This window comes from Branchiostoma belcheri, unplaced genomic scaffold (genome assembly GCF_001625305.1).
Source record: "Branchiostoma belcheri isolate BF01 breed outbred unplaced genomic scaffold, Haploidv18h27 scaffold28, whole genome shotgun sequence".
Taxonomy (NCBI): Eukaryota; Metazoa; Chordata; class Leptocardii; order Amphioxiformes; family Branchiostomatidae; genus Branchiostoma; species Branchiostoma belcheri.
In genome coordinates, this window is record NW_017803887.1 from 851,455 (window position 1) to 865,671 (window position 14,217).

Here is a 14,217-nt window from a genome sequence, read left to right on the forward strand (position 1 = left end):
TCCTACGTATAACAAACAACAGGGGGTTCGTGATCAGAACTAATCGTTTTTTTTTATTCATTCACATAGAAAGAGGTACAGGACATGGTGGTGCCGCACTCAAGTGGAAAGTACTTATGTTGACGGCACCACTGAAATAAATACATATAATAAAGAAAAAAAACGCAACTTTAAGACAGGCAAAAAACAGTAAATACAGGGAATTCAAGAGCACAGGTCCGGTTCCCCACCCAATGATAAATGATGGCAAAGAGGACACAGCACATAGATAACAAAGGGGGAAATTGAAATCTTTTAAAAACGTTCTGATGTGGTGATGAAGTTTTGAGTAAGTGATAATATATTGAACAACTAATCGTTGTTTGCAAAGCTCTACACACGTGCACATTTTATACCCATTTCTTTTGTACCATGTTCACATATACTACATATTATTAAATGTAACATCCATCCATAGCTTTTTTTAGTTATGTTGTTAATGCTTGGTTAAATCATACACACACACACGCACGCGAGCACGCACGCACACACACACACACACACACACACACACGCACACGCACACGCACACGCACACGCACACGCACACACACACACACACGCACACGCGCACGCACACACACACACACACATTTTCCAAATCAAGGCACTTGGCTCTGTCATGGCAGCCAGTAAAAGAGTTCCAAAAAAAAAAAGGATTCTTGTCACACAACAACCAGCCGGTCTCTACAACTAGTAGCGTGTTTAGTCTATCGCGGTTGGGGCGGGTTCCCCTTGGGGCTGCAGGAGCTCTTCACCGCCCGATTCAGCTAGGCTCTCCGGTAGGTTTGGCACGACGGGAGTTCAATTAGCATCACCACGCTTGGGGATAATCAACTCCTGGCGTATAAAACTCTCGTATTGGCAAAGGTCCTCGGCGTGTAGCCTGCGTGCCTGACCCTGGCGTTTCATAAAGTTTAACATCTTATGAAATAAAGACTGAACTTTAACTTCCAACACAGGATATAGAATTGGGACTTACCCCAATTCTATATCTAGTGTTGGAAGTTAAAGTTCAGTCTTTATCTCATAATGATTTGTACCAACACAGATGAACTTTCATGCAAAGTTAAACATACTTGATTGACCGGGTGGCCTGTTGAACTCGACGGGGGAAAGTCTTAGAGCCCCGAAGACAGCCTGTCCCAACTACGATAACCTGGATACCAGGCTATACAGCCAGCTGCCGTCTGTTCAGCACCACGGCTACAAGGGTGGGGTCGTGTGGCGCAACGGCAGCGTGCGCGACTCGGAATCAAGCGGTCCCGGGTTCGAGTCCTGACATGCCACCGATCTTGTGCCCTTGGGAAAGGCACTTTACACGACTTTCCCCACTAACTCAAGTGAAAATGAGTATTGTCTGTCCAGTATTTATTTCTATGTGGGACACAACACCAGCAACAGCTGCCTCTGTTCCCCGTGTATTGCATTGTTGCAATTTCAATAAATCAAATCAATCAAATCAAATCAAGTTACGCCAGCAAGAATGTATACAGACAATTGGTATGGAACCAAAAACAAACGCCCAGAAAAAGCGTACAGATCAATCTTACTCTGGAACAGTCTACCGCATGTCTAATCTGCAACCAAAAGCAATTTTCAGCAGGCCTCCAGGAGCTACTTGTATTGTGTAAAACTTTAAATTGATCTGTCATGTGTTGTGACTCTTTTAACAAAGTCTCTGCCAGGAAGAATAGCTTTGTAGACAAATGTGTATAAAGCTAATGGAGAAATAAAGTATCCAAGTATCACGTCCTCAAATATTCACGGAAAAAAATATGTGCAGTGGAATTTGGCCTAAAAATCAAACCAAGATGACATTTGGTATGGTGTCTGCTCAATGGAGTAGAAGAATAAGAACCAAACTAATAGTCGTTGCCAGGGAGGGAAGATGTAGGCTAGGTTTGCTCGGGCGCTGTTAACTTCTCCCCCGCCTGGCAAATGAGCCCTACCCGGTGATTTTTTCCCGAAGAATAGCAAACTAGCCAGCTAGCTGTAGCTCTGGGGGAGACTAGTGGCTAGAGTAAAGAAAAACAAGGCCCATGAATTCATGAAATAGCAAAGCAACAACCTGTAGGAGGAAATATGATAACTAGAAATAGAAGTACCTTAGTTTGTTGGCTGACAACGCTTGCAACAGAACATCTCGAAATGGTGGATGTCTGCGTGGCTGTTGTGATTTATACGTTATCTATAGCAAAGGTTACAGACGTCATACATGAACTTACATCCAGACAAATCGTCCCTGGCAACGAAAGACACAACCAGACTAATCAGAAGCATATGAAACAACTGTACACCCTCTGACATTCGGTCTGAAGAAGACTAGGACTTAGCACAAAAAGACCATGACACTCACACCGATGGTTTTTGATGTTATTCAAGTGACTCTTGTCCAGGACATTCTACAAAAGTATAATGTCCTTGCTCGTGTCAGAATTCTTAGTTTGAGAGCTAAGTTTTCTTTGACAAGAGCAAGGACATTCTACAAAAGTATATTGTCAAAGAAAACTTGGCTCTCAAACTAAGAATTCTGAGAAAAATGCCTCCAAAGCACTTCACTTTCAAAGTGGCTGTGAGGATTTTAGTTCTTAATATACATGTCTTCGTATATGCATATGATTGCACGTTTCAGGCTTGGGTGTAATTTCTCTCTTTGTCTCTCTCTGTCTTACTCTCTCTCTCTGTACATTTGTATGTTCGTGCACGTGGGTTTTTGTTGTTGAATAAACCATTCTCTCCCAAAATCCTTTAAGCTACGGGTTGAACTTTAAAGGTGAAAAAGTGCTTTGGATGCCTTTTTCTCAGAATTCTGCTCAAGCGATCCTTATTTGGGCATTCTTCTAGAGCTAAGTTTCTTTGACAAGCGTCACTTGAATGACACCAAATGTCATCGGTGTGTGTGTGTGTGTGTCATAGTCTTTTTGTGTTAAGTCCTAGTCTTTTTCAGTTTGACTGTCAGAGGGTGTACAGTTGTTTCATATGCTTCTCTGATTAGTCTGGTTGCGTCTTTCGTTGCCACGGACGATTTGTCTGGATGCAAGTTCATGTATGACGTCTGTAACCTTTGCTATAGATAACGTATAAATCACACCAGCCACGCAGATATCCACCATTTCGAGATGTTCTGTTGCAAGCGTCGTCAGCCAACAAACTAAGGTACTTCTATTTCTAGTTATCATACTTCCTCCTATAGGTTGTTTCTCTTATATTTCATGGGCCTTGTTTTTCTTTACTCTAGCCACTTGTCTCTCCAGAGCTACAGCTAGCTGGCTAAATTGTTATTCTCGGGCAAAAATCACCGGGTAGGGCTCATTTGCCAGGCGGGGGAGAAGTTAACAGCGCCCGAGCATACCTAGCCTACATCTTCCCTCCCTGGCAACGACTGTTAGTTTGGTTCTTATTCTTCTACTCCATTGACCAGACACCATACCAAATGCCATCTTGATCTGATTTTCAGGCCAAATGACGCGAAAATAATTTTACCGCACAAATTTTTTCCCGTGAATATTTGAGGACGTGATAGTTGGATACTTTATTGATCGACAAGGTGGGGTAGAAGTCAACAGCGACTGAGCCTACGAATCCTAACCTGCATATTTCCTGCAGGCACGACTGTTACTTTAGTTCTTCTTCTAGTCTATTCCAAGCACCAGACCCATTTCGAAAGATCTCTTCGTTTAATGTACGGTCAAATGACGCGAATTTGTTACCGCAGATATCTTTTCCTGTGGAAGGACGCGTCCTTACATTTTAATACATGAGGACTTGAATACTTTGAATACTGGCTGAGATTTAAAAAAAAACACACACACAAACAAACACAATATAAGACAGATCAAGTGTGCATGCGTGTGTGTGTGTGCGTGTGTGTGTGTGTGCGTGTGTGTGTGTGTGTGATATACATGGATGAATGTTACATTGAATAATATAGTAGTATGTGTGTGGAGCAGTTCTGATCACGGACCCCCTGTTGTTAAACTTAGGAATGGCGACAACCGATACAACCTCCATCCCTGAAAAGGGAAATGGGGGAAATGCCAACATCCAAAGCAAGGCCGCCCATCATGGAAAGCACGCCTACGAGCATACGATCATAGGAAAAGAGACGGCAGTTGGCCCCCATGGCACCGCACCTGGCATCTACACCAACCCGGAACCTGGACACCAACCCTCTGTCCCCAACATATACACCCCAGCTCCCACACGTGGTAAAAATATCAAGCACGTAAAGGAAGAAGTATCCTCCGTCCCTGAAAAAAGCATTGGGGGAGATAACAAAAACCGAAGCAAGGCCGCCCATCCTGGAAAGCACGCCTACGAGCAGACAATCATCGGAAAAGAGGCGGCCGCTGGCCCGTATGGCACCGCCGCTAGTATCTACACCAACCCGCAACCTGCCGCGGCCGAGCCTCGATACCTTCGCGTGGGAGATCACGTAGTAGTGTATTCGGGACAGGAATCAGGAAAAGATTGCGGCTACCGAGTCGCTGAAGAAGTCAGCAAGGGGTACGAGGAAGACCATTACTACAGCGACTACGAGAAACCAGAAGATGTCCACACTTACGAGGGGTTTGAGGAAAATCATTCCTCACACGACTACGACAAACCAGAGGATGTTTACGGGTACAAAGATCCCGAGGAAGAAAGCTTTGCATGCAGGGCTAAAGGTACGTTATCATTAATGCATTGAATACAACATTCAAAATCAACATTGTCACTTCATTTTTAAATCTATTTTTTCTCAACGGATTGGCAATCGGCTAGATTTTGAGTAAAATTTCTAATTTATGGTAACAGCTTTCTTAAAATTGTGAATTTCATTACCTACATGCCTTACCTTTATTGATGGACATTGATATACATATTAAAAGCTAAAAAAATCAGCTTGCCGAAATAAGTGTTTTGCAGAAATAGTAGTAAAAAGTCCTGCTTATTGGCGTATTTTATGCTCTGAGTCGCTAGTTTCTTGTTTTTCCGTGTTTCTGATAATCATGATTTTGCATACTCTTAATCCTCATCTGTTGGAAGGTCATACGTATATTGATATGTGTCATTTCCACATTTTTTAATTTGAAAGAAATCCTTCCATGAGCTTGTTTATTCAATATGTCTCATAATATCTCATGCGTTTCACCGGTCTTGATTCATAATGCCTGTACACAACTACAGTTCTCTGGTTTTGTTCATGATTCATAATCATGATTTTGCATATTCTTAATCCTCATCCGTTGGAAGGTCATACGTATATTGATATGTGTCATTTCCAAATTTTTAATTTGAAAAAAATCCTACCATGAGAGTGTTTATTCAATATGTCTTATACATTTCACCGGTATTGGCTCATTGCTTTAGAAGTTATACCTGGGAAGTTTGGTCTTGCTGGATTACATCAAACGGGCCCAACCTTATTCTTTTTTGATATATTCTGATATTTTTCATGAAAAAACATACATGCATTATCAGTATAAACTCATAAATTGCTTATGATCATTAATTACTTATAATAACAATGTCAAAATTCCCTTCGTACCTATAATAATATTATATTCAATAATATATATTTCTCCATTTTTTTCTTATTTTTATTTCTCTATGCTGATTTTGTTTCAAGTTTGTCATAATTTCAGCATAATTTGTATGTTTTCTTTAATCATTATTGCTAAAAGTAGAGTCGATTCCGCGTCACCGAGTGGGTTTTTTCTCCATGTTTCTAATATGTTTGAATTATTTAGAAGAAAAGAATACCCTAGTAACAAAAGTTCTAAATTTTTCAAAAATTTGAAAATGAAAATTTGAATATATTTGAATTCATTTATATATTTCTGAAACATTTTGAAAGTGACTGTACAAAGACCTCTTTATTTAGAATAAATTTGAACTACCCATTTGTTTCTTTCACTATTCGAAATATTTAGAACTATTTCAAACAAATGAAAAATGGTAGATGTGGGTAATTGCCCCCATGAAAGTAGGTGCTAATCCTACTCTTCTGTATTCTTCTGTATATTTTTAGATTTCACTGCTGGACACTGGTGGCTCTTTTGTTGTAAGGCATCAATGCCTGACACCCAGGCAGTCTACCCTGTACTTCACAGGGATGTGTGAATTACTTCCTTCCCATCCCACTGACCTATTTACAAAATGTTAGAAATAATTCGAAATAATGGTAAAAAATGGTAGAGTGCTGTTAGAAATATTTAGAAACTATTGGAAATGTCATAATCCACATCTGGAATATTTCAAACGTTTTAGAAAACCAAGGAATTATTTAGAATATTGACAAGATGTTCAAAATATTTCCAAATTATGAAATTTCTTAGACAAACAATTACAAGGAATTCAAAACATTTCTAAATAATGACAATAACAACCCACTCGGTGACGCGGAATGGACTCTAATTATTATTATTATCATTATTATTATTATTATCATTATTATTGTCATTTTATTTTATGTTTCTGGACTCCAGGAAGAATAGTATGGAGTTAACCATACTAATGGAGATCTCAATAAACAAACATATGACGAATAATATATATTCTATGTGTTAGGGCTTGTCGTTGGAATATGGAAAAAATGGAAATCTAGCAGAGTGTGTTGGTTTGCACTGGGTTGTGGACTTCTGGTCGTAGCATCAGTTATCATCTCTGTCATCCTGGCAACTCATATCGCCCACGGTGGGAGGGTAAGCTGAGAAGTCTTGTTTACAGGGCCGAGTGCCAAGAAGTGTAGTCTTTTTTGTCAAGACTTTGCTTTGACTCACACACATATGGCATGATGTTATGATGTATGGGAAAGTGAGGAAAATGATCTCAGGCTGGTAAACGATAATTAAATCGTTTCTAAATAATAAAAATTTCTAAAAATAGGTAAATAATTTCATCAGGCTGGTAAACGAATGAATAGCAAAGTTCTTCGATCACAACCATTTATTTTTTCACGAGTCGATGTTTCGATGACCGTCTGTCATCTTCATCAGGACAATTCTTACTGGTTTACAGTGCACTGACGCTAGATGTTACTTGGTTACTATGTAACACCTTTAGTTCACTATGCACCAAGTAACATCTAGCGTCAGTGCACTGTAAACCAGTCAGAATTGCCCTGATGAAGATGACAGACGGTCATCGAAACGTCGGCTCGTGAAAAATAAATGGTTGTGATCAAAGTACTTTGCTATTCATTGAGGACAATGATGTTTGATATTTTTTCTGATGCACAAGAGATAGAGTATCAATTCATCAATCATCAGTGTTTGTAGAAATAGCACTTTAGCTTGTTTAATTTAAGTTAGGACACCGTATTCGAAGTAAATATTTTCTTCAATTAGTGTTTGATAAATACACACAATTTCAAAGGTTTTAGATTAGTTCCAAAAGCCAGGCACTCTCACGGACTACTTTTCACTTTTGACAATCTAAGAATGTAAAGTTGAGCTCCTGCTTGATTGTAGGTTGCGCTGCAGCAAAATGTCACGTCGATGGTTCTGAACCCGCTTCAGGGATTATCCAGCTCACCATGGCAGACCGCGTTCTACGGGGAAAACAACTCTGCATTTGACGACTTCAAAGTGGTCAACTCGACTCCGACGTTTTTGCCATCTACAAACAGCATTGTGACCACCGAGGCCTTATCAACAACCGTCACATCTCTGTCAACCACCGGTAAGCAATGTTACAATACCCCAACAAGGCCCCGCGGATACCCCAACATGAAATGCCAAAATGTAACAAAAATCCCCTCATTTTAATACCCGTCTTGAAAATAAAAGTCCCTAATACCCCCAACCCCATGTATTGTTGATGTGTATACTCTTCCTAAATTACATCCAAATGCTTATACTTTTTTTTTTCTCTTTTGGCTTTTTTTGTCTTGTGGTTTTTATACTAATTTTTGTCGTGTATTTTCCCACACAGACGTGAATGAGTTCAACGTGGTCGACACGACTCCGACGTATTTGCCTTCTACAAACAGCATTGTGACTGCCGAGGCCTTACCATCAACCGTTACATCTCTGTCAACCACAGGTAAGCAATGTTACTAATACCCCCATAAGATCCTGGACACCCCCAAATAAAAGATATAGATTGAAATCAAATTCTTCATAATTAATGAAGTTTATTGCAAATTCATGCCCGAGGGCTCAATGCAAGAACATGACAACAACAATAAACAGTAAAAATGATAATAAGTAATGCTAATGCTACTTTAGATATACATTTGTAGTTATTGTTGGGTTTGATTTCTTTTTATGTGCAGTGGAGTATGAAATGGCCGACGTTTTGCGAGATGTATGAATTGGGAGGTGTTAATAGAAATGCAGTACACATACACATGATTTTGTTTCACTTTGCAGCCCTACGATGTCAGACTGGATGGAGCGAATATAACAACCGCTGCTACAAGCTCATGAGAGACAAAACCTGCTGGTCTAAAGCGAAGAAACGATGTGCAAAACACGACGCACTTCTGGCCACCATCAAAGACGCGAACGAGAACAGCTTCATCGCAGATCTCATCGTGAATGGTGGGTGACATCTACAGTATTTATGAATCTTAAAACCCTTGTCCTGCAAAGCACAACAGTTGTTGTTCTGCACATACAGTACCTTCTATATTGCACACTGTATAGATACGATTTGGGGGTATTTCGCGTACAACGCATCACACCGCAGCGAAACGCAACGAATGCGGAAGTAACTATGCCACTGCAGAGCAAAAACATTTGGGGGTCTATGATCTAATTAAGTCATAAAATTTTGAAAAATGTTGTGCCAGGAATGCCAGCAGGACAAGGGTTAAAGACTTAGCAGGTAACAATTAAGGGGAATCGAAGGAGTAGTAAAATCATTCTTTATTCGAAAATGAAGAAATCCACATTGCTACTAACAGTGCCAGAAATGTAGTAATTATAGACAGAGTTATTAGTGCTTCTGTCAATGATCTAATGGACCACTAAAAAAGTGATGTCTCTTATGTTTACTTAAAAGGTAAAATGATCTAGCAAACCATCCTTTTTCTACTATAATTTGTCGTTGTAGAATACATTAAAATGATCTTAGAGAAATTATCCTCTACATGCACATCTCGTTTCAACCAACGGCAATCATGTTTTATCATGCATGTTGTCTTTCATCATTACATTCGACGTGAATATAAGTGTTGGACAATACTGTAAAAGACTATCCTCCATTATCATTCATTTGTCGCAGGGTTTTATACATAGAGATTCTGCTGATTTCCAAAAACAGTGTGTTTAAGAGATATGCATGACCCCATGTACACAGTTTAGGTGAACTAGAGTGCATTTTACATGTCACGTTGCATTTAAGATCTACATGTAATAAGTTAAAGATGCATTTTTTCAGGGTGACTGACCTGAGAGAATTATAGTAGCAAATGTTTGCCCTGACCATAGCAGTAGTCGCATGAGGTTGTTTTTAACATGCATATTTATGTCAGGCACCGGTGCAATAGCTCAATTGGCAGAGTGTTCGCTTTGTAACCGGGAGGTCGTGAGTTCAAACCCCGACCGGGTCATACCAAAGACTTTAAAAATGGTCCACACTTCTTTCTCTGCTTAGCACTCAGCACATATGAGAAAGAGTGTGGGAAGGTCAAACACACAGCACTACCAGCAGACTAGCCCCCCTGCTGTAGTGCCTTGCACAACTGTGTGTCGCCCAAGGGCTACAGAAATGGATATGGGCACTACCCCTATGCTCTTCAATAGAGTGGAACGGGACCTATAATTATGTAAGACTGTTTTCTTTGATTGTAGCACCTGAAGGTCGAGTTCTTCCGTCGGTCTGGATAGGACTTCATAAAGTTGATACCGGTGGTCTATTCAGCCCTGGACAATGGAAGTGGATAGATGGATCGGCTCTTGGCTACGAAAACTGGGCTCCGGGTCAGCCTAACTATTTGCAACCGTGTGGCACTGTGTACTCCAAGGTGTTTGCTTCTTTTTTGCTTCTTTTTTTAAGGTGGCTGAGCTTAGGGGAATAACTTTTTGTCAATTGCTATCTAAAAAGTATAGTGTAGTGCTACAATATACAGTATGATGCTCCAAGTAATGTCTACAAAAATTAATTACTTTGGTTGAATGTGTCAATACGAGGAAATTCACCTACACAAAATACAAAGAAATGTTTGAAATTAATAGTATCATTTTTTTTCCAACAGACCGGCAGGGCTCTTGGTGTAGGAAGAAAGAGGTATAGAGGACAGTGGGATGACACCATCTGCACCTGGCACTACCCCTACCTTTGCGAGAAACCAATGTAAACTAGAGAAGTAACATTTGTAAAGCAAATGTATAATGTTTACCTTCGGACATGGTCTGCCCTGTTAATTTTTACTCAAACACATTCACATACATGTACTACGAGTATATAGTGACAGGAGCAGAGCAAACCATGAAATTGTAACATTTTGTAACCAAACACCAGTCACCATGGTGGCAGACGTCAAGAAATCATGTTTTTGGTCAGGTCAGAGGTTAGTGTTTGGAACAGAAGAGGAGGAAGAAACTGAGTAAAAACAATATGTTTTCCTTCGGTAAATATAATAATATGTATATGTTACGACACAGCCCAATTGCTGACGGCACGTTTTTTTAAAGTCAATGGCGATGACCTGGCCTCTTATTTTTGAAGAAGATTGCATGTCGTAGACCAAACGAAAATTTTGTCTTTTGTTGAAACAAACGTAGATCTAGATCCATGCTAAGCTTGTACGAACCAACAAGGTTCATACATGGATTTTAATGTAAGTCCATGCCCTAAGGCAAATTGCAAATGGATATTGCGTATGTAAAACATATAGTCTCATTCATTCATTCATTCATTCATTCATTCATTCATTCATTCATTCATTCATTCATTCATTCATTCATTCATTCATTCATTCATTCAATCATTCATTCATTCATATAGAGACAGGCAATTAACATCGAGTGTAAACTTCTAAATTTGCCTGCATAGTTGACCTATTCTTTTTTCGAAGTACTGGAGCATGACAGGACCTACATGTGAACTATTTTTATCATGCAGTTGCTTGGATGATAAGAGTTCTGAAATTATAGAACAAGTTGGTAAAGTCCTAAAATGACAAGCTTAGGAGAAAGTTCTGAAACTAGTACCATATGTAGCATGAAAGTTCATCTGTGTTGGTACAAGTCATTATGAAATAAAGACTAAACTTTAACTTCCAACACTAGAAATAGAATTGGGACTTACCACAAATTTTCGGTTGACTCCATCAACCTTGTTCACGGAATGGACCCGTCTACTCTTGGAACGTGACGTCAGAGACACATGACCGTAGTACCATATGTATTTCGCTCGACTTCAGATGTAGGACATTACAGATTTTATACTAGAAAGGTATTTCATTTCGCATTATTCATGCATTCTTTTAGTATTCTTTTTGAATTCTTATGTAAATTTGCCCACAGGGACATGGTGCTAGGTGTCGTAGTATCGTGTATTCCGCAATTTAGTAAGTAAAATAAAAGCCACAAAAAAGAAGAGTGGCCTATACTTGCCTATACATACATATATATGCATGTGTGTGTGTGTGTGTGTGTGTGTGTGTGTGTGTGTGTGTGTGCGAAAGAGAGAAAATTACACTAAGATCCAAACCTAAAACGTGCAATATATATACGCACACACACACACACACACACACACACACACGCGCGCGCGCGCGCGCGCACACTCGCATGCAAATACACAGACACATAAACGGATGTAGAGAGAGAGACACAGAGAGAGAGAGAGAGAGAGAGAGAGAGAGAGAGATTACATTAACATCCAGACCTGAAACGTGCAATCATATGCATGTACGAAGACATGTATATTGAGAAATCGATGAGAACATTATACAGAACTTACATATATGTATAGTGTCCTTGGAGAAATAAAACCCTCTAAGCCACGAGTTGGACTTTGAAAGTGCAGTGCTTTGGAGGCCCTTTTCTCTGAATTCAGCTCAAGCGATCCTTATTTGGGCATTCTTCGAGAGCTAAGTTTCCTTAACAAACGTCACAAGAATGACATCAAATATCATCGGTGTGTGTGTCATAGTCTTTTTCTTAAGTCCTAGTCTTTTTCAGATTGACTGACAGGGGGTACAAAGCTGGTGACTTAGCGGTAGTACGACAAGCCGGCCTTTTGTGGCATTTATAAGTCGATAATGTACTGAGTGAGATGTAACGGTTGTTGATAAAGCCGCGGGCCCCGATTTTTAATTGCGCATTTCTTTTTTTTTTCTCCTTGAAACATACAGGGACAAGACGTGGTGGCGACACACTCAAGTGACACTTATATCCATGTCGCCACCAGACAATACGTAAGCAAGCAAGCAAATTCTAAATCTGCTTCCTATGAAAGAGACGCCCAGCAGGGCGCTTCAGCGTGCTCACGTCTTCTCCTTGGTTACCATGGCGATGTCACCTTCCTTTTGTAGAGACGTCCTCACGAGAACAAACACGACATATCACGACTTCTTCTCTCTGCCTTCATCAGGCCACAGCAAGTGATTTCTATGGATGACATGAGCGTGCGCGTTAGTTTTCGCCTGATTTTTAGAGCCTGAAACGCGTTATACAGGCGAATAGATTGTAACAAAGTCGCTATTTCTCTTGGAAATGGTCGGAAATCACTTTCTTGCAAAAAAAAAGAGAGAATTTTTTCCCTATGACGTTGGTGAACATGCCGAACATGAGCAAATATGCTGCAAATGACCATCTGTTTAGAGACCATCAGGGATCCAACAAACAGTGAGGCACAATGGTTCGCGTTTGATTGCAAATGTTGACACAGGCACAACTGTTCAATACAAGAATAAAAGATCTGTTTTGTTGTGGTATCATGTTTTGTCACCGCAATTCTTGTTTAGCCTATGTCCTCAAAATTTGAAAATGAAGGAATCTTGTTTTTCTTTGCCCGCCTAGTGTTTTTCGCCCTATCGCATTAGATCAGGACGCTGCGGATTATATCACCCATACTATTTACTTGCTGCGGCCTTAGGGTCCACAAAACGCTCCGGGTAGTCGTGAAGTTGTCCTCTGTTAAAGACACAACGATGGCGAGCCAGCTGCTGACGGTTGCTTGTCTGTTGGTACCGGTCTGTTTCATCCACGGTGCAGCCTTCTTATCCAGGCCAAAAGAGATGACGATTCGGTAAATCTAATTTCTCTTCCTTTCATAGCCAAAAGTCCTGTGTCTAACGGTAAAATGGTAGCGGTAACCAGTGGTAACTAAATAGTATAGCCTTCCAGCCAACGCAATGCGCATACGCAAATGTTGCAAACTGAGTGCTACGTACCATTTAGAGAGCTTGAAATGTAGTGTGAAAGTAAAGGAGAAATCGTTAGAGTAAATGGAGAGTTGATATTATGTGTACAGTGCCTTGAAAATTCGACATATTTTATGTGACTTGTGTAGGTGACATGCCAGTAGATTTTAGATAAAACTGAACTTCACTGAAAATAATGATGGTACTGATTTGGGTACTTCAGTACCTAAGACCAATGCTGGCAGATCATATACTATAGTTCATACTCCTGAACGTTTACTATAACGTAAAATGGCATGTAATCGAAAAAAAAGGTCTCGTGTTATCGTAAATCTTTATGCTTGTAGGTACGGGACGGGGGAACACCAGAGAACCGTGGTACGGCGGTACTGCGAGTGGGACGGGCACAAGGTCCTCCCCGGCAGTACCTGGACCACCGCCTGCTGCATGCACTGCACCTGTACAGACCGCGGCCTGGAGTGTTACACGTGAGTGCTGACATCATCTGGTTGACAAACCTATTATACTAGTAGCTCCCGAGTCCTACATCCTCTATTTGCGGAGAGGATGTAGGACTCAGGAGCTATAATAGGTTTGGTAACCAGGCTAGTGTTGACAGCCACTCAAAAGAGAACTTTGTTAGATATAAATTATGCAATTCATTTACTCAAATACATAATACAGTGCTACAATAGCATCCTGTGCTAAGATGAAACTTACATACTTTGAACCATTTTTTTTGTCTGGGTCTGTGTCCTCGCACGTATAAGATCCTTTTGATAGATTCCGTCGAAATTTAGCATGAGTATAAACCCATTAGCCTGGTTACCAAACCTATTATAGCTCCCGAGTCCTACATCCTCTCCGCAAAT

General features: G+C 40.3%; 2 protein-coding genes across 2 annotated transcripts in view; both read left to right on the forward strand.

Moving 5' to 3' along the window:
- Window positions 1-4,027: 4,027 nt before the first annotated feature.
- Window positions 4,028-8,578, forward strand: LOC109472526. The gene is made up of 5 exons (XM_019772308.1): window positions 4,028-4,709; window positions 6,595-6,728; window positions 7,497-7,707; window positions 7,960-8,070; window positions 8,400-8,578. Exons 1-5 carry the CDS (start codon window positions 4,028-4,030, stop codon window positions 8,576-8,578), a joined length of 1,317 nt encoding a protein of 438 aa, XP_019627867.1.
- A 4,551-nt stretch (window positions 8,579-13,129) lies between these two features.
- The window catches only part of LOC109472737, a 1,636-nt gene continuing 548 nt past the window's right edge, over window positions 13,130-14,217 (forward strand). The window contains exons 1-2 of the mRNA XM_019772589.1: window positions 13,130-13,230; window positions 13,693-13,833. Coding sequence (XP_019628148.1) covers window positions 13,133-13,230; window positions 13,693-13,833 — 239 coding nt within the window. The 5' untranslated portion in view covers window positions 13,130-13,132. The remainder of the gene's footprint in view (window positions 13,231-13,692; window positions 13,834-14,217) is intronic.

What these genes read in the sequence shown, in the direction of transcription:
- LOC109472526 (XM_019772308.1), top strand. Translation starts at nt 4,028, where the DNA reads ATGGCGACAACCGATACAACCTCCATCCCTGAAAAGGGAAATGGGGGA. An exon ending in CTTTGCATGCAGGGCTAAAG is followed by an intron (nt 4,710 to 6,594) that starts GTACGTTATCAT and finishes TCTATGTGTTAG; the next exon opens with GGCTTGTCGTTGGAATATGG. An exon ending in CACATCTCTGTCAACCACCG is followed by an intron (nt 7,708 to 7,959) that starts GTAAGCAATGTT and finishes TTTCCCACACAG; the next exon opens with ACGTGAATGAGTTCAACGTG.